This window comes from Notolepis coatsorum, assembly GCF_963971535.1.
Source record: "Notolepis coatsorum genome assembly, chromosome: 3".
NCBI classification, from domain to species: domain Eukaryota; kingdom Metazoa; phylum Chordata; class Actinopteri; order Aulopiformes; family Paralepididae; genus Notolepis; species Notolepis coatsorum.
This window is the reverse complement of record NC_140167.1, coordinates 61,018,942-61,045,167: the sequence shown is the minus strand read 5'-3', so window position 1 is coordinate 61,045,167 and position 26,226 is coordinate 61,018,942. Positions and strand designations below refer to the sequence as shown.

Below are 26,226 nucleotides of genomic sequence, written 5' to 3'. Positions count from 1 at the left end.
GTGTTGTTAATTCAAAATGGCCTATTTTCTTTAACTTTTTTAATACAACTCCAAGGAACTATTTTCTTTTATTAACCTGATGTATATCATGGATGACAGTATAGGACAAATCCATTGAATGGAGCCATGATACCTTTGCATCATACTGTTGCATACAGTATTTTTGCATGGTATGACAAATATACCTTCATATATATACTGTACCTAGTTCACTTTGTTTCAAAGCGTGATTTGGGGGGATTTGTGTCGATATTATAAACAATATTCAAGCATTTGTAACTATTGTAGAGGTAATCTTTTCTTCTCAAAACTACCCAGTGCAGCTTTAAAGCCCCTATGATAATCCATCAACATGGAATGGAACAGAATGCACCATCTCCTTGACAACAGTAAGGGGTTGATGAGAAATGTGGTCTTAGCATAAGAATTACGCTACCAATTATTTCTGCAATTGTCTCATTTGTTTATTGTAATTATACCAAGGTATCACAACTAACAATGATATATATGATATGTTATTGTACAAAATAAATTCCACATGTAGGGGCTTTAACGAGGCAAGCCGATTAAATTAGGTCACAGTGCTCTTTCTTTTGGAACCACACATGGTATGGGTCGTAGTAGGCTTTAGTAGTTTCTCCATTTTGAGGTATCCTGAGCTGACACAAATTAGACCCTCTGCTTTTTGTTGAAATCCAGTCAGACTTCCACTTTTCTCTCTCAAGAAACCTGGAACAACGCTTTTTTCAGTTTTTTTTTATGCACTTGAATTTTGTGTGTGTGTTTTTTTTTAACATTGACCAGTCAGCTGGTTCTTTTAGCGTTTATCGCTTTTTCTGGTCAAGTATGACCGACAGAAACAGGTTGAATGGGGTATAGATCGGGGGAAAGACACTCTGAGAAAATACGGCGAGTCCGGGAGTCGAACTCGTGTACCCCAGATCCGTGACGCGCACGGTTGTCCCCGACGCCGAAATAGCGTCCGAGGTACGTGGTGAGCTACTGGAGCTCCCCTTGAATTTTGTGTTTTAGTATTTTTTAGGCCAGCAGGTGGTCAGAAAGCAAACGCTTGAATGGTACAGTAATTTGGTGTCAATAATACATCTGATCTGTCACAAGAAGAGATAGTCGTCTTATCTAATCACCTCCTCTCATCTTGTCACATAAGTTCAGTCACACTTGACCGCTATAGACCGCAAGACAGACAGCAACCACGCGTACACTGAGAAGTTAATTCTCTCATGAGAAAACGCATTTTACAGTAAACTAGCTCACATGCTGTGCTTGGAACATGATGTTTGTAACGTAAAGACGAAACAAAGACCTTGTATAGTGTTCTGACGACATGGATGCTATTGTTGCAGTTCTTCTATTTAGTGTTCATATTCACTTCCAAAATAGACGGGGAAGTACACACATCAAGCTTCCTACTGAGACACATTCTCTGACTGGCACACACGTGCACTGACTAGACACACACACAATTCCATAACCCTAAGTAAGTAAAGGAAAAAACATAAACATAACAAGCAAACAAACAAAGATAAATAATACAAAAACACTATAAAAGAATACTCTGTTCCTCTTTTGCCTTCTCTGTGTGACTCAACCACACACTTCCTCCTTCTTAACAGAGGTCGGCAGCACATCCATATGAAGGGTGTGAAAGACCTTGTCGTCAAGGTCTGCACACAACTGGTGCTGGGTAGACAAACAGCTGACATCACCTCTCACATGCACATACAGACACACACTAGGGCTGGGCGATTAATCAAGTTTTCATTTCAATTACGATTGTTAATTGAGAGCATCCTGACTGGCAACATCACCTCCTGGTTTGGGAATAGCACTGCACAAGACCGAAGCAGACTACAGAGAGTGACACGTTCAGCCGAACGCACAATTGGAGGGGGGCTTCCCACCCTCCAGAACATTTACAACAAGCGGTGCAGGGGTAAGGCTAAGAGAATCATCAAGGACTCCAGCTACCCGAACAACTGCCTCTTTGAACTGCTGCGGCTAGGCAAGCGATACCGGAGTCTCAAGGCGAGCACAGAAAGACTCAGAAGAAGCTCCTATCCCCAGGCTATCAGGCTGCTCAACGAACAATAAACACTATGCAACAACCATCAAATGCACACAGCACACACATCCACACGCACACACTCACTTTAAACAAACAACACACTGCAGCACCCACTCTCCACACTTTAGATCACCTAAACACACTTTATATTTATTGGTAAAGGATTTGCACTACAACTCGTACACCTTACTGTAAATTGTACCTAAATTGTACCTCATCCCATTTCTGCTTTGCACTATATAGTATTGTATATTAGTACATTGCATAGTATATTGTATATTGTATGGTAACTCAGTTACTTCTATTCTGCATCGAACATTGTACATATGTCTATACTGAACACTGTGACCTCTATTTTTACTTCTATTTTACATGCTATACTATTTTATTTCATACTTATCTAAAGGAGATGAACTTGTGCCGCATGCCGTGGTGGTGCTCTCATTTTGTCTTGTGTTCCACATGCAGCGTCCCTCCCCCAAACAGTAGTTTCTGCTGGTGTTGAGAGGGAGGAGGGAGCCACGTGTGTTTCTCCAGTTATTTGGAATTGTCTTTGGTAACTTGTAGAAGATGACAGAAAGGCAGCCTTTGGTCGAGAAGAAAGGTCAAACTAATTCAGTCGTCAACATATGATGTTCTCAAATCAATGTGTTACGGTTGGGCATGATAAATTGTGGATAGAGATGAACCCAGGAGCAGACCAGCAGAGGACAGACGAAGGCAGGTGTTGCGTTTTGAAAAGTGAGCAGTGCTCCTTTAATGACATACAGAGCAGCTCCAATAATACAGAGAGAGAGCAATTCCTTTCACAAGCTAATTGCCCTACAAAACAAAAACACTATGATAGAATCTATCCTCCGTGACAGGAGCGATAGACCTTGACAGGAACAGATAAATTACTTACAAGAAAGGGGAAAACGCGAACGGCTTGACAAGACATGAACAAGGAACCAGGTAACAACGTGAAATGACGCGACAGGGAAGACAGGAACTAATAGGCATATATACAGACACTGATTGACACAGGAGGGTAATTAGGTGATTAGACTCAGCTAGGGAAACAGAGTGACACAGGACATTACCAAGTTGAAATATAAATACACACAAACACAACACTGACCAGATCACAAAACCAACACAGATAGGGAGGACATTTAGACCAGGGCGTGTAACATCACAGATAAGACGGACATCAAATGTACAGACAACAGATTGATAAGGATCAAATGAAACACATTAATAAATAAACACAAGAGCTGCGCCACCTGAATTAGTCCACAGGATGGCGCAGCAACCTGGGGGGCGTTACACAATGAGTAATCGTGTTCAATAATCATGATTTCAAAGTCAATCAAAATAATCATTGTGATTTTGGCCATAATGGAGCAGCCCTAACACACACACACACATCATCATTGTGCGAAGTACAAGTCATTGTGGTGGGATGTCCTTTCTCTGAGACTTGAGTAACTGATTGGTTAATGGTTTGTTAACATACAGTTCCTCTTCAGTTCCTAGGTACATAAGAAGAAGTCTTTAATTGTCATGCAGATTAACACACACACATGCGAGATGGGCAACAGACAGGAACACACACACACATGTACTGAGTCGCAGATGGAATGCACTTTTCCCATCCCGTCATCCTTCCCCCCAAGGGAAGCCGGGAGCAGACATGGGCTGCGGAGTGGGCCCGTGCCCGGGGACCTATCCAAGTGCTCCTGTCTGTCTTCGCCAGGGACGCGACAGCCAGGCACGTGCACACATAGAGCCCAAGGGGTGCTTGAGCACCTGCTCTTTTGAGCCTCATAAAAAAGTGCCCGTTTTACCGTTACGCATATAGACTGCCCTTCCAACTGAAAAATGTCAGGATAAAATCAAAATATTAGGTAAAGAGAGAGAGATGCCCCATATTCCATTGCAGTTTGCACAGCCTCCTCAGCGTGCCTCTCCGCTGACCTATATAATTTATTTTATGCATAGCGTGGGTGGTGATGATGATGATGATAGAAACCGCTGTGGCGCATACAGTTGAATGCTGGTATTACACTCATTGAGGTACACGAAGAAGTCAAGTCCGATGGGATTTGGGAATCTCAAATACAAATCGGGATTGGAATAAAAAAAATGCATTTATATTAAACAATACAGAATATACAGCTCTTCTTGGGGTCTAGGGTAAGCACTTATTCCCTCCCCCCTGAACATTTATGGAGATGTATGGGCCTTTTAAGTCAGTGATAAAAGTGTCTTTCAAGGATAAGTGAGCTCCTGCACTGATTATTATAGTTCAATATTCAATATTTGATCACGAAAACCCCCCAAAAAGCATAAAAAGGGGGGCCCCCGCCCGAAAAGGGCCCTTAAAAATCGGGCTTGCACGCTTCGCGCACGGTTAACATACACACAGGTATGGTGCCCTTTTCAGCCTTTGAGCACCTGCCCCTCTAAAGTCCTGTGCACGTCCCTGGCGACAGCGCTAGCGATCTGTTCTGCATGTTTTTCCATTGGGTTTATCTTATTGGGAGGGTAATCCCTTGCGAGCATGGGGAGAACATGCAAACTCCACACAGAAAGGCCCGGGAGATACCCCACCTGGGTACCTGGCAACGCGGAAACCTGGTCCCCAAGCAGGAATCGAACCCAGAACCTTCTAGCTGTGAGGCGACAGTGTTAACCACTACACTACCATGGCGCCCACTTAATCATTATCATTGTGTCCTTATCACAAATACATTTTCAGCTAAATCTTTTAATATAAATACTGATTGATTTTCTCAAAGCCTCTTGTTCATGCTCCTTAACTACGACGTACAGACATACATAGGTTCTGTGCTGATCTCAGTCAACCCGTTCAAACAGATGCCGTATTTCACTGACAGGGAAATTGAGCTCTACCAGGGAGCTGTGAGTACTTTCTGTTTTTATCACTATTTACATCACACTTGCTTCCTTGTCAACAGTGGTATTTGTGTATTTCATTGACCTAAAGTGACTTATCTCAGTTTTCGTCTGTTTGCTTGTCTGTCTGTCTGTCTGCCTCTGTTTCTTTGTCTCTGTTCTCTGTGTGTTGCTATCTATCTATCTCACTCCCTCTGCTTTCTCTGTGTGGATTGTGTGTGGTCTGTCGTTCTTTCTCTCTCTCTGTCCCCCTCCCTTGCTCTCTATCTCTCATCTATCTCTTTATCTCTCTCATCTCTCTCTTTCTCTCTCGCTCTCATCTCTCTCTTTATCTCTCTCATATCTCTCTCATCTCTCTCTCTCCCCCACTCTCTCTTGTCTCTTTCTTTCTCTCTTTCTCTCACCTCTCTCTCTTTCTCTCTCTATGTCCCCCTCACTTGCACTCTCTGATCTCTCTCTCTCATCTATCTATTTCTCTCTCACGCGTCTCCCTCTCTCTCATCTCTCTCTCATCTCTCTCTCTCTTTTTCTCTCCTCTCTTTCTCTCTTTCTCTCACCTCTCTCTTTCTCTCTCTACCCTCTTTCTCTCTCATCTCTCTCTCTCTCTCTCTCTCTCTCTCTCTCTCTCTCTCTCTCTCTCTCTCTCTCTCTCTCTCTCTCTCTCTCTCTCTCTCTCTCTCTTCTCTTTCTCTCGCTTTCTCTCTCTCTCTCCAACATAGGCCCAGTATGAGAACCCTCCCCACATCTATGCCCTGACTGATAACATGTACAGAAACATGCTGATTGATAGAGAGAACCAGTGCGTTATCATCAGGTGACTACAGCCCTGCATCACTACACTATCATTCATTCATTCAACCTCTCATGAGAGAGTCAATATTTAAACTGTCCCAGTGTCATGAGAGAGTCAATATAAAAAATTTCCCAGTGTCACCAGAGTAGGCCTGTCCCCGATTAAGGATTTGTATAGTCGACTTTTATTGGGCAAAATTTGCAGATAGTCGACTGGTAGTCGACTATGAAAAAAATATATATACATATTTAACCCTCTACTGCATGACATTTAATTTTCTGGGGGAAAAAAATATTTCACCCCATTTTTTTTAGAGATTATGGGTCAGTGATAAGATATCAATAAAAAAAATTACCCCCACACCCCCTCAAACTGATATTGATTTGTGTCTTCAAAGACACGCTGTGCAGTAAGGGTAGTAAAACACCAAGGTTTTCTATAACAAGTTTTATTAATAAAATACATAGAACATCATGTGAATATTAAAAGAAAATTCTATTTCCAATAACAAATACCATGTAGTACCATGTAGTACCCTGCACTACCATATAATACCATGTAGTACCCTGTACTACCATATAATACTATGTAGTACCCTGTACTACCATATAATACCATATAATACCATGTAGTACCCTGTACTACCATATAATACCATGTAGTACCCTGTACTACCATATAATACCATGTACTACCCTGTACTACCATATAATACCATGTAGTAGTAACCTGTACTACCATATAATACCATGTAGTACCCTGTACTACCATATAATACCCTGTAGTAACCTGTACTACCATATAATACCCTGTAGTACCATATAATACCCTGTAGTACCCTGTACTACCATATAATACCATGTAGTGTCATGTAGTACCCTGTACTACCATATAATACCCTGTAGTAACCTGTACTACCATATAATACCCTGTAGTAACCTGTACTACCATATAATACCCTGTAGTAACCTGTACTACCATATAATACCCTGTAGTAACATGTACTACCATATAATACCCTGTAGTACCCTGTACTACCATATAATACCCTGTAGTAACCTGTACTACCATAGTATACCCTGTAGTAACATGTCCTACCATATAATACCCTGTAGTAACATGTACTACCATATAATACCCTGTAGTACCCTGTACTACCATATAATACCCTGTAGTAACATGTACTACCATATAATACCCTGTAGTACCCTGTACTACCATATAATACCCTGTAGTAACCTGTACTACCCTGTAGTAACATGTATTACCATATAATACCCTGTAGTGCCATGTACTACCATATAATACCATGTAGTAACCTGTACTACCATATAATACCCTGCAGTGCCATGTACTACCATATAATACCCTGTAGTACCCTGTACTACCATATAATACCCTGTAGTACCATATAATACCCTGTAGTACCCTGTACTACCATATAATACCATGTAGTGTCATGTAGTACCCTGTACTACCATATAATAACCTGTAGTACCCTTTACTACCATATAATACCATATAGTACCCTGTACTACCATATAATACCATGTAGTACCCTGTACTACCATATAATACCCTGTAGTACCCTGTACTACCATAATACCATGTAGTACCCTGTACTACCATATAATACCATGTAGTAACGTGTACTACCATAATACCATGAAGTAACCTGTTAGTACCATATAATACCCTGTAGTACCCTGTACTACCATATAATACCCTGTAGTACCCTGTACTACCATATAATACCATGTACTACCATGTACTACCATATAATACCCTGTAGGACCCTGTACTACCATATAATACCCTGTAGTACCCTGTACTACCATATAATACCATGTACTACCATGTACTACCATATAATACCCTGTAGGACCCTGTACTACCATATAATACCATGTAGTACCCTGTACTACCATATAATACCATGTAGTACCCTGTACTCACCCTAACAGTCTGCTTTCTTCCATAAAACGTTATTGTGTCCATGTTCTGCAAGTATCGATGGATTGTAAAGGAAAAACATTGACTATTGCATCACTTATTATCAGGTAAGTAACAAATACTATAGGCTAATAATACCTCAGTTATAACAGTACTATCATAGTAATAATGATTAGCATGTGTGTGTTTGTATGCAGAAATTACATATTGCTAACAACACACTCAATGATCATTCATGCAAACAAACACACACATGCTACAGCATGTCCACACACACAGCCTAATTGGGAACCAAATTGGGCTAACTGCATGGTGTGTCTTTGAAGACACAAACCAAAATTAACAGTTTTACTCTATATATAAAAGCAAAATACGTATCTAAACTATAATATATGCTTATTTACATGTTCATAGTCATGCACATATATTTTTTTCTGCAGTTACTCCATTTTAAACAAGTTTAATAGTGATATTCATCTTACCTACTAGAGGTGAGCTGCTCCAGGTGGGGCTGCTTCATGAAAAGAGGGACCCCTCCCCCAAAAGAAATGACACACTCGCTTTGACTCATCATTTAATTGGTCAGATTGTCTGGTACCATTATTTGAAAAAATACATATGATTTCTCTTAAAGGGTCAGTGTAGGGTCTCCAAACGTGGTTTGTGTCTTCAAAGACACACTATGCAGGAGGTAGAGGGTTAAATCTTTATTATTATAATTTCTTTTATTATAAATTTGTGTTCATTATATGGGTGAAATCCTCTTTCAGTGCCTCTGTCCTGTTTTCTTAGGCAGTTAGCCTCTCTGGTATGCGCGCCATTAGCGTTAGCCTCGCTCCTAGACCTCTTTGCCTTTGAAAGAATGATAAAAAAATATATATATATTATACTTTCTTTTCATATTTTTTTTTCCATTCGACTAAGAGGTTGGCAGTCGACTACGGTTCCTTTCGATCGATTAGTCAACTATTCGACTAATCGGGGTCAGCCCTACACCAGAGAGTCGATATTTTAAATGTCCCAATGTCACGAGAGAGTCAATATTTTAAATGTCCCAATGTCACGAGAGAGTCGATATTTTAAATGTCCCAGTGTCACAGAGAGTCAATATCTAAAGTGATTATATCACTTTGTAGTCCACAAAATCTAAAGCAGTCTTTCCAAGTTCGGAATTTACCAAAGGAACAAGTAGTGGTAATCCAGTCCTGACAGCAAGTTTATTGAGCTGCTACATTGAAATCTAGTAGTGAGGTAATTTATTAGGAGTACTTTACAAATACACATATACCAATGTTGATCTTGTCTCAAAGAGAGAGGGTCAGCAAAGTGTTTCATAGAGTACAATGAACTGTATGTACTGTAGGTATCACCAGTAAATAATACATCTAAGAGCAGAGTGATATATGCACTGTAGGTATCACCAGTAAAGTAATACATCTATGAGCAGAGTGATTATATGTACTGTAGATATCACCAGTAATACATCTAAGAGCAGAGTGATATATGTACTGTAGGCAGGGGTGTAGCTCCAGATTCTGGGCCCCCATGAAAGAATGTATTTGTAGGCCCCAGTTTTTTGGCAATTTTTGTATTGATGAAAACGCATAATATGGTTTTTACCTATACATTCGGATCAGCAGTTCAGCACCTGCACTGTTGGTGGGAGAGCCTAGTAAAGGATGTCGCATTGCGTTCATCTTCAATGAATGGACCAATGCAATAGTCTACCAAAGCCCCCCCTCTCTTCTCTATATATCTAACACACACACACACACTTCAGAAACAAACATAGTATCAATGAGAGCATCAATAATACACCTGAGTGATGTCTAGAAAAAAAAAAAAAAAAAAAAAAAAATTGCCCCCCCCCCCCCCCCCCCAGTGCTGGGCCCTTGGAATCATCCTAAGCTACCCCCCCCCCCCCCCAGCTACGCCCCTGACTGTAGGTATCACCAGTAATACATCTAAGATCAGAGTGATATATAGCATCTAAGGGCACAAGGGTGGTAACAGTATGTTTACGTCACCATAATCCAAGACAGTGAGTAATACAGTTTCAACAACAATTATTTTCCTACTAAACATGGGAAAACAAGTTATGTTTCTATAAAGAAAGCCTAGTTTCATGCATAGCTTTTTAACCAGATTATAAACATGAACTTTAAAAGTGAATTCATCATCAATCCAGATGCCTAAATATTTATAATGTTGAACTCTTTCAATAGCTGCAATAGTGCTAATCTGAAGTTTGCTCTTGTGAATAACATATATTTAGTTTTATCCGCATTTTAGTAATACAAGTTTGAGATCAATAAGTGACTCTTGAAGAACAATAAAAGAAAGTTGCAGATTTTCAACAGCCAATTGTATGGCGTCAGCCCAGCAATACAAAATAGTGTCATCTGCATACAGATGGACATTACAAGTATTTAAAGATGACACAATATCATTCATATGAATTGTAAAAAGTGAGAAAAAAAAAAGATGGAACCTTGGGGGACACCTTTTGATATCGATAAATAAAAAAGCAGATTGAACATTACCGACTGCTGTCTATCGGTGAGGTAGTTGTGGAACACGCATTAGTTAAGCATTACATCACGCGCAGGAGTGGTTTGTGAACAATAAACCATGCCTAGGGGTGGTCGTTAGGCCCGAGGCGCATCGGAAAATATCGGTATCGGTTTTCAAAAAAAAGAATTGTTTTACATTTCTATAACCTTTATTTACCCAGGCAAGCAAGTACAAGAACAAATTCTGATTTTATTTATTGTCAAAAGTATGCATAATGTTGTGTTAATTCCACAACAAGAGATATGTAATGTTAATTACCTGAAATTATTCCATTTTTGGGGGGGGGGGGGGGGGGGGGGTTGAAACCCTGCATATATCGGTATCGGTTGATATCGGTTGATATCGGTTGATATCGGTATCGGAAATTAAGAGTTGGACAATATCGGTATATCGGTATCGGAAAAAAAGCCAATATCGAGCATCCCTAGTTGTAATATATAATGTTATATTGTGTTATAATTAAGGCTGTCAAATATATCGCGTTAATATCGCGTTAACTCCCGATTCTATTAATGTCACACATTTTTTTAACTCAAGATTAACTAAACATTTTTTTTTTTTTTTTTTTTACTAGACTTCACTCAGGTGTATTATTGATGCTCTCATTGATACTGTTTGTTTCTGAAGTGTGTGTGTGTGTGTGTGTGTGTGTGTGTGTGTGTGTGTGTGTGTGTGTGTGTGTGTGTGTGTGTGTGTGTGTGTGTGTGTGTGTGTGTGTGTGTGTGTGTGTGTGTGTGTGTGTGTGTGTGTGTGTGTGTGTGTGTGTGTGTGTGTGTGTGTGTGTGTGTGTGTGTGTGTGTGTGTGTGTGTGTGTGTGATATAGAGAGAGAGGGGGGTGAGAGAGATGAGGAAGGGGCAAAAGAGAAAAAGAGCTGGGAGAGTGTGTGTGTGAGGGAGAGAGGGGGGTGTGTGATTAATCAGCCCTTGTGTGTGTGAATGTAACAAGTTCCTAACGTTTTCTTTCCCCTATTATTTCATGCACACTTTATTCATTGTTTTAAATTATTCTTTTCTTTTAAGTTATTTTGTGCATCACTCTGTTTTGAATTTGATGCAAATTTGCAATGCATGAGGGTCATCCTTTTGTGTTAAATGGCTGCACAAAGCAAGCATTTGTTGACTCGCATGTTGATAAGAGTATTAAAACTTGGAACTTGAAAAAGATCTGTTTAAGGTATAAAAAAAAAAAAAAATGCGATTAATTTGTGATTAATCGCGAGTTAACTATGGACAATCATGCGATTAATCGAGTTAAATATTTTAATCGTTTGACAGCACTAGTTATAATATATAATGTTATATTGTGTTATGGCATATAATGTTATATTGTGTTATGGTATATAATGTTATATTGTGTTGTAATATATAATGTTATATTGTGTTATAATATATAATGTTATATTGTGTTATGGTATATAATGTTATATTGTGTTATGGTATATAATGTTTTGTAACAGTGGGGAGAGTGGAGCAGGCAAGACAGTGGCTGCTAAATACATCATGGGTTACATCTCCAAGGTGTCCGGGGGAGGAGCTAAAGTGCAGGTATCTATAACTATGATATCATGATCATACCTGTCACCAGCTGGTATCTGATGGTCCAAAGTGACTACAGCTCCTTTCATCATCCTACAAACTGAAATACCCATAATGTTTCTTCATTATTTATTTGTGTGTGTGTGTGTGTGTGCGTGTAAATGGTAAATGGCTGCTTTTTATTTTTTTTTAAATATGGCGCTTTTATCCAAAGCGCTTTACAATTTGTTACTCACATTTTAGCCATTCACTCACACATTCACTCACACATTCACACACCGAGGGCGGAGGCAACCATGCAAGGTGCCAACCTGCTCATCAGGAGCAATTAGGGGTTAAGTGTCTTGCTCAAGGACACATCGACACGCTGCCCGGGAGGAGCGGGAATCGAACCGGGAACCTCCAGATTGCCAGACGACTGCTCTACCTCCAGAGTCACTGTGTTTGCCCACATGTGTGTGTACATGATGCGTGTATGTGGGTATGTGCATGCATGTCTGTGTCACATTGACATGCATTGAACACTGATCTCTCCACATACAAGTATACATGCGCACAAACATACACACACAATGACAACACACATTCTGCATTTGCTCACACACAAACGGTCACTTTAAACACAATGGAAAGGACACTTTAAAGGAACGAGGACACAAATGTCACTTTAAGGAAAGAACTGTTGTGGTTCTTGTAGTATAGTTTAGAAATAGCAAGCATAGTAAAAGCTCTATATTGTATAGTAGTGTACATAGGAGTTAGGACCCATAGTAGCTAACATTGTATTACATTTATCTCATGTCTATTTTATCATGTCTATTGTATGTCTATTTTATTATCTTCTACTTATTTTATTTACTATTGTATTATTTCACAAAGTGGGCATGGCCACCCGCATTTCACTGTATGCCCGGGTATGTATGTGACAAATAAACCTCTTGAATCTTGAATCTTGTCTGTCTGTCCCAGCATGTGAAAGACATCATTCTCCAGTCGAACCCTCTGCTGGAGGCATTTGGTAACGCCAAGACCGTCCGCAACAACAACTCCAGTCGCTTTGTGAGTTCAAACCCCATCAGCCCTTCACTAGATGTACTCTTTCTTTCCTTGTCATCTTTTTCCTCACATCCCTTTGTTCTTCCTTTCATTTCAGCAACTCGTTAGTCTCAATCCTGGATCAATGTGTGGTACATTCTCAGGCATTCTTGAAGAGTTTGATATGTAGACCTAAAATGAGGAATTTGGAACATTGGTGAATCAGAATATAGAATGGTTTTTACTCAAGTGTTGAAAAATAAGTCACAAGAGACACATTTGTATACCAGCCATGAGTGTATGCACCAAATCAGCCAAATTACCACCAACTGATATTTAATGGTGAGTGTCTGTATACCCAGCTCCTTACTTAAAGTATTACCACACCACTTACTGGGGGTCGGGAACCCCAAGTGGTTTGCAAGAGGATTTTGAAAAGATATACAAATACATAATCATGTTTATCATCTTTGGTAGTTAGATGCATATAGTGCAAATAATTACTATTTGAAGTCCTCCTCTAATCAGTTAGATTTTAATATCTGGGCTGGAGTAAGTGAGTGAGTGACACAGCCTACGTGCCCTTGAGCAAGGAGCTCCAGTGTAGCTGCTCAGTGGCCAATGGTAGACCCTGGGAGGGTGAATGTGTGTAACCGGGTGAGTGTGAAGCAGGGCATTGCTGAAACAGCAATGTTCAGAGATGGTGTTCAGAGATGTGTGTGTGTGTGTGTGTGTGTGTGTGTGTGTGTGTGTGTGTGTGTGTGTGTGTGTGTGTGTGTGTGTGTGTGTGTGTGTGTGTGTGTGTGTGTGTGTGTGTGTGTGTGTGTGTGTGTGTGTGTGTGTGTGTGTGTGTGTGTGTGTGTGTGTGTGTGTATGTGTGTGCGTGTGCGTGCGTGTGCGTGTGTGTGTGTGCGTGTGTCTTGTACGTGCTATACAGGGTAAATACTTTGAGATCCAGTTCAGCAGAGGAGGAGAGCCAGATGGAGGTAAAATCTCCAACTTCCTGCTGGAGAAGTCGAGGGTGGTCAGCCAGAATGAAAACGAGAGGAACTTTCACATCTACTACCAGGTCAGAACCTCTGACCACTGAGTACTGATGCACTGAGCACATGACCGTATATACCTCACCCTGAGATTTGGCCGACATTTCACAATTTCAGCCTGTGCGTGACATACAGGTGTATAGAGGCAGCTCTGCAAAATCAGTGTGCACCTTACTATGACTAACGGGCAAGCCAACCTGATCTCAGATCACTGCTCCTACTATGAATGAATGAATGAAAACTTTATTTAACAGATTGCAGAATGGGTACAATACAGTACGGCTCAATACATACAATTGTTAAGGGGATGCAGACCTGAGAAAGACGTTTGTCTTGTTTCCATCAGGGTCCCCCATTTTCAATTCATATAGACATTTATGACATACATAACATACATGACATTTATGGCATAGGGACATATAGGTATTTAGTACTGATACATTTGTGACATAGGCGGTATTCAAATATACAGTACTGTTACCCCTAGATCCTGACAGAGTATATACATATGATGGGGAGGGGACTGTACATTAGGAGGGGGTGGGTGGGTGGGAGGGGAATATACATACGGCGGGGAGGGAATATATACATGCGGTGGGGAGGAGACTGTCTATTAGGAGGTGGTGGGGGTTTTGGGCATTTACGGTGGCCAGTTTCGAATTGCAGCCTCCCGTAGGTGCTCTTTAAGGGCGGTTTTGAATGTGGGCAGGGATTCACATTCCTTTACAGCTTTGGGTAGGGCGTTCCACATTGTTGTGGCATAATTGCGAAACGTGTTTAGTCCCTTGTTTGAGCCGAATCTGGGTTTAACATGATTTGTTGAGCTTCCTCTGGTGTAGTGGTTGTGGTATTCACTGACCTTTGGGAAGTATTTTGACATGTACATGGGCACCCCGGTCGTATAGTGTATCTTGTAGACCAGGCCCATTGCAAGTTGCTGTACTCTGTCGTCTACTCTAAGCCATCCTAGGTTGGCAAAGTGGGCAGGGGTGAGGTGGGTTCTGGGGTTCAGGTCAAGTAGTAGTCTGACCAGTTTGTTTTGTGATGTTTGTAATTTTGTTTTAAGCGCCTTTGAGGTGCTTTGGTACCATGAGGTGCACGCATAGTCATAGTACCCTTGAATGAGTGCTCCTGCCAGAGTCCTCAGGGTATTCTTGTTTACCAGAGAGGAGATCCGGTACAAGAATCTAGTTCGTTGGTTGACTTTTTTTATTACATTGGATGCCATTTTGTCACAGGAAAGATTTGCCTCTAGGATGGAACCCAGGTAGGTAATTTCGTCTTTCCTTGTGACAATATTGTCACCCACTGTAACTGAGAAGCCGTCGGTCTTGCTGAGTTTGTTATTTGAACCGAAGAGAATGGACTCTGTTTTGCCCATGTGTAATGATAGTTTGTTATCAGCGAGCCATATGCAGATTTTGCCTAGTTCCGTGCTGAGGGTTTTTTCAACCTGCAATTTGTTCTTGTCAGAGACCAGCAGGGCTGAGTCGTCCGCAAACAGGAACAAGTTGCAGTCACAGGCTGACGACATGTCATTTGCATAAATTAGGAAGAGTAGCGGTCCTAGTATGCTTCCTTGTGGAACACCACAGCTCACTGTGAGGGGGGGGGATAGAGTACCGTTTACCTCTACCATCTGTTCTCTCCCCTCCAGGTAGGATTGCATCCAGCTCACTGATAGGCTATCAAAACCAATTGCTTTTAGCTTGTCCATTAGAATGGAGTGATTGACAGTGTCGAAGGCCTTTTGTAGGTCCAGCATGACCATGCCGCAGTATTTGCCAGCGTCCACCTCTTGTTTGATGTGGTCGTTCAAATAGAGGAGGCATGTGTCAGTGGAGTGGGACGTTCTGAAGCCAGATTGGAATTCGTAGATTAGGTTTTTTTCCGCCAGGTACTTTTCGACCTGTTCGTAGACTATTTTCTCCATGACTTTCGAGATGGAGGTAAGAATAGAAACAGGGCGGTAGTTGCCTGGGTCTAATTTGCTGCCCTTTTTGTGTAGAGGGGTCACTCTCGCAATTTTGAAGTCCTTGGGGACGTGCCCCTGTTTTATAGAGAGGTTTATTATGTGTGTGATGACTGGGGTGATGGCGGCTGCTGCGTCTCTGAGGAATTTGAAGGGGATGTTGTCATGGCCAGTGGCCTTGTTAGGTTGGAGGGCGCTCAATTTTTTGAGTACCTCATCGGTTGTTACCATTTCAAGTTTGAAGTCGTCTTTGTGGACCCCTAGGTTTTTGTAGTATGCTACTATGTGTTCTACCCCATAATGCCCTGAGTGGGAGGGTAGTTTGTTTACCAGTGTTGTGGCTATGTTTGTGAAGAAGATGTTTAAGTAATTGGCTACATCCAGCTTGTCTGTGATGAGCGTGTTGTCCGTCTTTATGTTTATGTTTGAGAATCTGGTTTTAAGTTTTTTACTGCAGCCTAGTTGATTATTGAGTAATTTCCAAAGTTCGCGGGGTTTGTTTTTGTTTTCCTCAGTTTTGTCGTTGATGAAATTTCTTTTTGCGGTTCTGATCATGGTGTTTACGTCATTTCTTAGTCTGTTTCTTTGGATTTTTAGTTCAACCACGTGGGCTTGGAGTTCACTGTTTGCGCTTTTGGAAAGCTTTGTCTGACTTTTATGAAGTTCAGAGCATTTTTTGTCTCTGGTTTTCATAGCGGCCAGTATTTCAGTGTGCATCCATGCCTCAGCGCGATTTTTAACCCTGGTGGTTCTTATCGGTGCCATGTTGTTGAGTATTGCTGTGAATTTGGTTTTGAATCCAAGCCATGTTTCTTCAACCTGTGTACCACTGAGCTCATCTGACCAGTCCAAGCTCCCCAGTTCTAGGTTAAAGGCCTCTCTAGAGTAAGTTTTGAGGTCTCTAGATGTGACTGTTTTGTGACAGCCGGCCTTCTGTTTTAGCTTTTTGCGGGTACAGAAAATCATATAATGATCACTTAACCCGCATGCTATCACCCCTTTACTGGAGATCATGGACTTGTCAGAGGTCAAAATGAGGTCAATGGTGGTTTGTGTCGAATCGCATACCCTTGTGGGTTGTGTGATTAGCTGGCTGAACCCGTGCAGGTCAGAAAATCTACTGAAGGCCTTGAAGACGGGTGCTGATTTACGCAGCATATCCGTGTTCCAGTCCCCAATAAGAATTTTTTCTACCCCCTCCACCCCAGCTAAACACCCATCAAGTGTGTCATAAAACCCACTCTGTTCTGGTGGTCTATAGATTGTGCCTACTAGTACCGGTTTCGCCCTGTCTAATAAGATTTCAATCCAAACAGTTTCAATTTCATCATGGTTAAGGTCAGTACGGTTGATGTATTTGGTATCCTTGTGTATATACACACAGACGCCACCTCCATACTGGTTCCTATCCCTCCTGACTATTGAGTAGTTTTCAATTTCAATCTCTGGATCCTGTACAGATGAGTCTAATTTTGTTTCTGTGAAACACAATATGTTAGCCTTACCGTTTAAAAACAACTGTTTGATTTCAGCCAGTTTCGGTCTCAGGCTATTTGTATTCAGATGAAATATGTGAAGTCCATTTTTGCTTGTAATAACTAAAATATGCTATGACTAACGGGCAAGCCAACCTGATCTCAGATCACTGCTCCTACTATGACTAACGGGCAAGCCAACCTGATCTCAGATCACTGCTCCTACTATGACTAACGGGCAAGCCAACCTGATCTCAGATCACTGCTCCTACTATGACTAACAGGCAAGCCAACCTGATCTCAGATCACTGCTCCTACTATGACTAACGGGCAAGCCAACCTGATCTCAGATCACTGCTCCTACTATGACTAACGGGCAAGCCAACCTGATCTCAGATCACTGCTCCTACTATGACTAACGGGCAAGCCAACCTGATCTCAGATCACTGCTCCTACTATGACTAACAGGCAAGCCAACCTGATCTCAGATCACTGCTCCTACTATGACTAACGGGCAAGCCAACCTGATCTCAGATCACTGCTCCTACTATGACTAACAGGCAAGCCAACCTGATCTCAGATCACTGCTCCTACTATGACTAACGGGCAAGCCAACCTGATCTCAGAATCACTGCTCCTACTATGACTAACGGGCAAGCCAACCTGATCTCAGATCACTGCTCCTACTATGACTAACGGGCAAGCCAACCTGATCTCAGATCACTGCTCCTACTATGACTAACGGGCAAGCCAACCTGATCTCAGATCACTGCTCCTACTATGACTAACAGGCAAGCCAACCTGATCTCAGATCACTGCTCCTACTATGACTAACAGGCAAGCCAACCTGATCTCAGATCACTGCTCCTACTATGACTAACGGGCAAGCCAACCTGATCTCAGATCACTGCTCCTACTATGACTAACAGGCAAGCCAACCTGATCTCAGATCACTGCTCCTACTATGACTAACAGGCAAGCCAACCTGATCTCAGATCACTGCTCCTGCTCGATTCAGTACAATGAAGATGTTGTTTTTCAATCTTGTTGCATTTTTTAACAAAAGGTATGTTGACAATGCAATAAAAAACCCAAAATGTTAGAACTGTTGTTGTTGTTGTTGTTGTTGTTGTTGTTGTTGTTGTTGTTGTTGTTGGGGAAATGATCCCCATTTGATGTCTATCCCCCTGGATATCAACTAAATCAAGCCATTTCAGATATCCAATCTACTTCCTTTGAAATATTTCAATATTGTTTTAGCTAGGCTCATCCTTATCCGCCTCCATTCATTTGTGCTAAGCTAGGCTAGCTTTCAGCCTGGATAGCTTTCTACTGAACGCACAGAGAGGAAATTGGTATCTATCTTCTTGTCTGACTCTGGATAAGATGGTAAACTAATTCCCCATAATGTTGGCATGTTCCTTTAAGATATCCTAATCTGCCTGCATTACTGTCCCTCAGCTGATAGAGGGCACCAACAATCAGCAGAAGGAGGCTCTGGGCATCATGACTCCAGAGTACTATTACTACCTCAACCAGTCTGGAACCTACAAGGTGGACGGTACCAACGACAGCAAGGACTTCCATGAGACTATGGTGCAGAATATGTCCTTACCGTACCCTACCTGCTATTATAAATACTAATACTAAGGATAGGAATAAGAATGTCATTACACTACCTGCTATTATAATTATGAATACAGATAAGAATAAGAATATGAATATGTCATCTCACTATTATAAACAGTAATACAGCTAGGAATAATAACATGAATAATCTCACTATTATAAACACTAATGCAGCTAGGAATAAGAATATGAATATGTAATCTCACTATTATAAACAGTAATACAGCTAGGAATAATAACATGAATATGTAATCTCACTATTATAAACACTAATACAGCTAAGAATAAGAACATGAATATGTAATCTCACTCTTATAAACACTAATACAGCTAGGAATAATAACATGAATATGTAATCTCACTATTATAAACACTAATACAGCTAAGAATAAGAACACATATGTAATCTCACTATTGTAAACACTAATACAGCTAAGAATAAGAATATGAATATATCATTTCACTATTATAAACAGTAATATAGCTAGGAATAAGAATATGAATATGTAATCTCACTATTATAAACAGTAATATAGCTAGGAATAAGAATATGAATATATCATCTCACTATTATAAACAGTAATATAGCTAGGAATAAGAATATGAATATATCATCTCACTATTATAAACAGTAATATAGCTAGGAATAAGAATATGAATATATCATCTCACTATTATAAACAGTAATATAGCTAGGAATAAGAATATGAATATATTATCTCACTATTATAAACACTAATCCAGCTAAGAATAAGAATATGAATATGTAATCTCACTATTATAAACAGTAATCCAGCTAGGAATAAGAATATGAATATGTAATCTCACTATTATAAACACTAATACAGGGCGCCCCAGTGGCGAACCACATAGCGTGCTCAGCCGCGACACGGCCGACCCAGGTTCGACTCCCGAACCCGTCGTTATTTGCCGAATGTCTTCCCCCCACTCTGTCTCCCATTCCTCCTCTGTCTCTCTCTACTGGACTGCCCAGTAGCAATAAAGCGATAAAAACGCCTAAAAAAAAAAGAATCTCATAAACACTAATACAGCTAGGAATAAGAATATGAATATATCATCTTACTATTATAAACAGTAATATAGCTAGGAATAAGAATATGCATATATCATCTCACTATTATAAACACTAATACAGCTAGGAATAAGAATATGAATATATCATCTCACTATTATAAACAGTAATACAGCTAGGAATAAGAATATGAATATGTAATCTCACTATTATAAACAGTAATATAGCTAGGAATAAGAATATGAATATGTAATCTCACTATTATGAACAGTAATACAGCTAGGAATAAGAATATGAATATATCGTCTCACTATTATAAACAGTAATATAGCTAGGAATAAGAATATGAATATGTAATCTCACTATTATAAACAGTAATATAGCTAGGAATAAGAATATGAATATGTAATCTCACTATTATAAACACTAATACAGCTAAGAATAAGAATATGAATATGTAATCTCACTATTATAAACACTAATACAGCTAGGAATAAGAATATGAATATATCATCTCACTATTATAAACACTAATCCAGCTAGGAATAATAACATGAATATGTAATCTCACTATTATAAACACGAATACAGCTAAGAATAATAACATGAATATGTAATCTCACTATTATAAACACTAATACAGCTAGGAATAAGAATATGAATATATCATCTCACTATTATAAACACTAATACAGCTAGGAATAAGAATATGAATATATCATCTTACTATTATAAACAGTAATATAGCTAGGAATAAGAATATGCATATATCATCTCACTATTATAAACACTAATACAGCTAGGAATAAGAATATGAATATATCATCTCACTATTATAAACAGTAATACAGCTAGGAATAAGAATATGAATATGTAATCTCACTATTATAAACAGTAATATAGCTAGGAATAAGAATATGAATATGTAATCTCACTATTATGAACAGTAATACAGCTAGGAATAAGAATATGAATATATCATCTCACTATTATAAACAGTAATATAGCTAATAAGAATATGAATATGTAATCTCACTATTATAAACAGTAATATAGCTAGGAATAAGAATATGAATATGTAATCTCACTATTATAAACACTAATACAGCTAAGAATAAGAATATGAATATGTAATCTCACTATTATAAACACTAATACAGCTAGGAATAAGAATATGAATATATTATCTCACTATTATAAACACTAATCCAGCTAGGAATAATAACATGAATATGTAATCTCACTATTATAAACACTAATACAGCTAAGAATAATAACATGAATATGTAATCTCACTATTATAAACACTAATACAGCTAGGAATAAGAATATGAATATATCATCTCACTATTATAAACACTAATACAGCTAGGAATAAGAATATGAATATATCATCTCACTATTATAAACACTAATACAGCTAGGAATAAGAATATGAATATGTAATCTCACTATTATAAACAGTAATATAGCTAGGAATATGAATATGTAATCTCACTATTATAAACAGTAATACAGGAATAAGAACATGAATCAGGAGCATCTGTCTGGTTGTTTGTGTGCAGGAAGCCATGCAGGTGATAGGGATCCCAGGGGACATCCAGAGCCAGGTGCTGCAGATCATCGGAGGGATCCTTCACCTGGGGAACATCTGCTTCATAGAGGAAGGGAACTATGGGAAGGTGGAAAGTCCAGACTGTGAGTGGGATTGATGAATACACACATCTTAAACCGTCCCATAAACCGTCATCCTAAAATAGCTGCTTTAGCTTGAGGGGTCCGACTAATGTCCCCACAACTACAGAAAAGTAATCTTGTTTTCATCACTTTTGGGGACATTTGGGGACACCACAATAGTACGAAACACACACACACACACACACTCAGCTACACGGCATAAATGAAACATTTCCCGCAGTGAGAATGTGGGTAAATTATAGCAGCGGGAATAGCATTCCCCACGACAACTTCAGTATCCCACTGTTCTAAATTATGTAGGTATTGGACTATAGCTGATGGTTTTGTTTATATCAACTGCACTGATTCAATCGATTGATTCAAGTTTTATTTTTATTAAGGCTGTCAAATATATCGCGTTAATATCGCGTTAACTCCCGATTCTATTAATGCCACTAATTTTTTTAACTCAAGATTAACTAAAAAAAAAAAAAAAAAAAAAATTTACTAGACTTCACTCAGGTGTATTATTGATGCTCTCATTGATACTATGTTTGTTTCTGAAGTGTGTGTGTGTGTGTGTGTGTGTGTGTGTGTGTGTGTGTGTGTGTGTGTGTGTGTGTGTGTGTGTGTGTGTGTGTGTGTGTGTGTGTGTGTGTGTGTGTGTGTGTGTGTGTGTGTGTGTGTGTGTGTGTGTGTGTGTGTGTGTGTGTGAGATATAGAGAGAGAGGGGGGTGAGAGAGATGAGGAAGGGGCAAAAGAGAAAGAGAGCTGGAGAGTGTGTGTGTGAGGGAGAGAGGGGGGTGTGTGATTAATCAGCCCTTGTGTGTGTGAATGTAACAAGTTCCTAACGTTTTCTTTCCCCTATTATTTCATGCACACTTTATTCATTGTTTTAAATTATTATTTTCTTTTAAGTTATTTTGTGCATCACTCTGTTTTGAATTTGATGCAAATTTGCAATGCATGAGGGTCATCCTTTTGTGTTAAATGGCTGCATAAAGCAAGCATTTGTTGACTCGCATGTTGATAAGAGTATTAAAACTTGGAACTTGAAAAAGATCTGTTTAAGGTGTAAAAAATAAAAATGCGATTAATTTGCGATTAATCGCGAGTTAACTATGGACAATCATGCGATTAATCGAGTTAAATATTTTAATCGTTTGACAGCACTAATTTTTATATGTAATAAATTTAACAAATTGGTTTTATTTATTTGACTAATAATTGGAAAACAGCAGTTATTGCAGTTATGATTAGGCTATAGTATATATTGTAGTGAAGGCTAGATTATGCTGCACACCTTTCCTCTTGCGTAGCGCAGCGGACTAAGCGTCTGTCTACCACCACAGAGACAGTGGGATCGAATCCAGCTGTGGTGCTTCCGGGTTGGCCGACCGTCCATACTAACACAATTGGCGGTGTTAGCGGGTGGGAAACCCGGCGAGGGTGGGTCCTGGTCGTTGTAAACACCGACTCCTACAGTTCGGTCGGGGCGCCTGCACAGCAAGGGAAGGATCTGGGGGAGGTAGTGTGACCTTCCACACGTTACACTCCCCCAGTGAGAGTCCACGCTGCCAGGTGAAAAGAAGTGGGGATTGGCTACACATGTGTCGGAGGAAGCATGTGATAGTCTCCGCCCTCCCAGACCGACGGTAGGGGGTAGAGTGCGCAACGACCAGGAAGGGGATTGGGAATTGGCATAACGACTAACATTGGGATGGGAGAAAAATCTGAAAAAGAAGGAGGAAAAAGATCATTCAAAAACATAAAAAAGAATATAAAAACATTGGTATGCCCTCCAGGTGGCTCCCTGCCTACCTGCTAATTACACATCTGAGGTGCACCTTGTTGTCAGGACCTTAAAAACATGTAACATGTGAAAACATTCTTGTATTGTACTGGTATTCTGGTATTGTACTGTTTATCTCATTCTTGATGTGTACCCCCCCCCCCCCCCCCCCCCCCTCTTCTGATTCTTGATATTTTCTTTCTATTTCCCTCACTCCCTCCCTCTCTCTCTCTCTCTCTCTCTCTCTCTCTCTCTCTCTCTCTCTCTCTCTCTCTCTCTCTCTCTCTCTCTCTCTCTCTCTCTCTCTCTCTCTCTCTCTCTCTCTCAGTGCTTGCTTTCCCAGCCTACCTGCTGGGCATCAACGCAGACCGTCTGCAGGAGAAGCTCACGAGCAGGAAGATGGAGTCTAAGTGGGCCGGGAAGAGTGAGTCCATCGACGTGACTCTGAACCAGGAACAGGCCACCTACACCCGGGACGCCCTGGCCAAGGCCCTCTACACTCGGGTCTTTGATTACCTGGTGGAGGTCTGTTAGTCTCACAGGCATAAACCATAAGCACTCACACGGCTACATGTAGTGTGTGTGTGTGTGTGTGTGTGTGTGTGTGTGTGTGTGTGTGTGTGTGTGTGTGTGTGTGCGTGCGTGCGTGCGTGCGTGCGTGCGTGCGTGCGTGCGTGCGTGTGTGTGTGTGTGTGTGTGTGTGTGTGTGTGTGTGTGTGTGTGTGTGTATGTGGCTGCCTTTTCCCGCTCTCTCTATCCTCATCTTTGTCTCTGTTTGTGTCTCTCTGTCTATCTATAAGGCCATTAACAAAGCCATCCAGAAGCCTAATGAAGAGTACAGCGTTGGAGTGTTGGACATCTATGGCTTTGAGATATTCCAGGTGAGGCCACAGCAGCATCCCTATTCTATTCTATTCTTTTCTATTCTATTCTATTCTACTATACTCAACTGAGACAATTCTCTAGTCCAGTACATAATGTACAGTCCATATTCTTGTGTTACTAAATATCTACAACCTCGAGGGGCCATGTGCTCGCAAGGTTGTGGGTTAGAATCGGGCGTACTGCCTGTGTCACATGGCTGTTGTCGCCCCCTTTCTCTCTTTCCCTCTCTCTCTCTCTCCAAAGGCCCAGTATGAGAGCCCTCCCCACGTCTATGCTCTGACTCATAATATGTATAGAACATGTTGATTGTCAATCTCTCTTTCTCCCCCCACCCCTCTCTCTCTCTCTCTCTCTCTCTCTCTCTCTCTCTCTCTCTCTCTCTCTCTCTCTCTCTAGAGTAGCCCTGCCTGAAGCCTAGTAAGCCTAATAGTAGAGTAGCCCTGAATGAAGCCTAGTAAGCCTGATAGTAGAGTAGCCCTGCCTGAAGCCTAGTAAGCCTGATAGTAGAGTAGCCCTGCGTGGAGCCTAGTAAGCCTGATAGTAGAGTAGCCCTGCCTGAAGCCTAGTAAGCCTGATAGTAGCGTAGCCCTGAATGAAGCCTAGTAAGCCTGATAGTAGAGTAGCCCTGCCTGAAGCCTAGTAAGCCTGATAGTAGAGTAGCCCTGCGTGGAGCCTAGTAAGCCTGATAGTAGAGTAGCCCTGCCTGAAGCCTAGTAAGCCTGATAGTAAAGTAGCCCTGAATGAAGCCCAGGAAACCTGATACGTATCTCCAGTGGGATTCTAATTTGGCTGACTGGTAGATGTCTGGTTTCCTCTTATGGGACCCTGTTTGAATCCAGATTGGTTACAACCAGTGCTGTAATCTATTATTGACTGACTGCTTGTTTCCTCCCTGACAGAGAAACGGCTTTGAGCAGTTCTGTATCAACTTCGTCAACGAGAAACTGCAGCAGATCTTCATTGAGCTGACCCTCAAGGCTGAGCAGGTACTCTACATATACAGTCCACCCCTCTCCGTTAATACTGCATTCTCTCTTATTTCCTTGTCTGAATTCTCTCCCAACCTGGGTCAGATGACATTTGCAGATACTTCTTAGCATTGGTTTAAACCTGCCCTCCATGTAGTATCAGCCTCAAACCACATCTTCAGTTTGTATTCAGTCTTTTTACTTTCCCCCTCTTTCTATCCATTCCCTCCCAGGAAGAGTACGTTCAGGAGGGCATCAAGTGGACGCCCATTGAATACTTCAATAACAAGATTGTGTGTGACCTCATAGAAAATAAACTGGTAAGCTCAGAGTTACACAAGCTTAATGTACAGTAGATAGTAGAGAGAGAGAGAGAGAGAGAGAGAGAGAGAGAGAGAGAGAGAGAGAGAGAGAGAGAGAGAGAGAGAGATGACATGTGGTATTGTCCTCTTCCTGCAGAACCCTCCAGGCATAATGAGTGTGCTGGATGACGTGTGTGCCACCATGCATGCTAAGGGTGAGGGGGCAGACGGCACTCTGCTGCAGAAGCTCCAGGCCACTGTGGGAACTCACGAGCACTTTAACAACTGGAACTCCGGCTTTGTCATCCACCACTACGCTGGCAAGGTGGGCAACACAGAGGTCCTTCCCCTTGTAACAGAGTCACTTAAAGGATCGCACTGGTGTCATTTTGACTTCTCGCCATTATCGGAGATTGTCCCCGTCTTTTAAAGGGGTCATATTGTGCTTTTGGGATTTTTTCCCAATCTGATATGGTGACCATCGTGAAAGACAAAAATATGGTGTGGGTCTGACAAAACAGAGTGGGGGAGTGGGCCTGTGGTGTTGTACAGAGGGGTGTACAAAATATACT

The 26,226-nt window shown here is 40.8% G+C and overlaps 1 protein-coding gene across 1 annotated transcript in view; it reads left to right on the top strand.

Annotated features, from left to right (window-relative positions):
- Window positions 1–26,226, top strand: part of myo1f (myosin IF) — an 84,691-nt gene that overhangs the window by 17,961 nt on the left and 40,504 nt on the right. Inside the window, exons 3-14 of the mRNA XM_084309713.1 lie at window positions 4,904–4,993; window positions 5,707–5,801; window positions 11,765–11,852; window positions 12,813–12,902; window positions 13,816–13,947; window positions 18,830–18,964; window positions 21,596–21,728; window positions 23,828–24,024; window positions 24,300–24,380; window positions 25,284–25,370; window positions 25,586–25,672; window positions 25,812–25,979. Of these exons, the coding sequence (XP_084165839.1) occupies window positions 4,904–4,993; window positions 5,707–5,801; window positions 11,765–11,852; window positions 12,813–12,902; window positions 13,816–13,947; window positions 18,830–18,964; window positions 21,596–21,728; window positions 23,828–24,024; window positions 24,300–24,380; window positions 25,284–25,370; window positions 25,586–25,672; window positions 25,812–25,979 (1,383 nt within the window). The remainder of the gene's footprint in view (window positions 1–4,903; window positions 4,994–5,706; window positions 5,802–11,764; window positions 11,853–12,812; window positions 12,903–13,815; window positions 13,948–18,829; window positions 18,965–21,595; window positions 21,729–23,827; window positions 24,025–24,299; window positions 24,381–25,283; window positions 25,371–25,585; window positions 25,673–25,811; window positions 25,980–26,226) is intronic.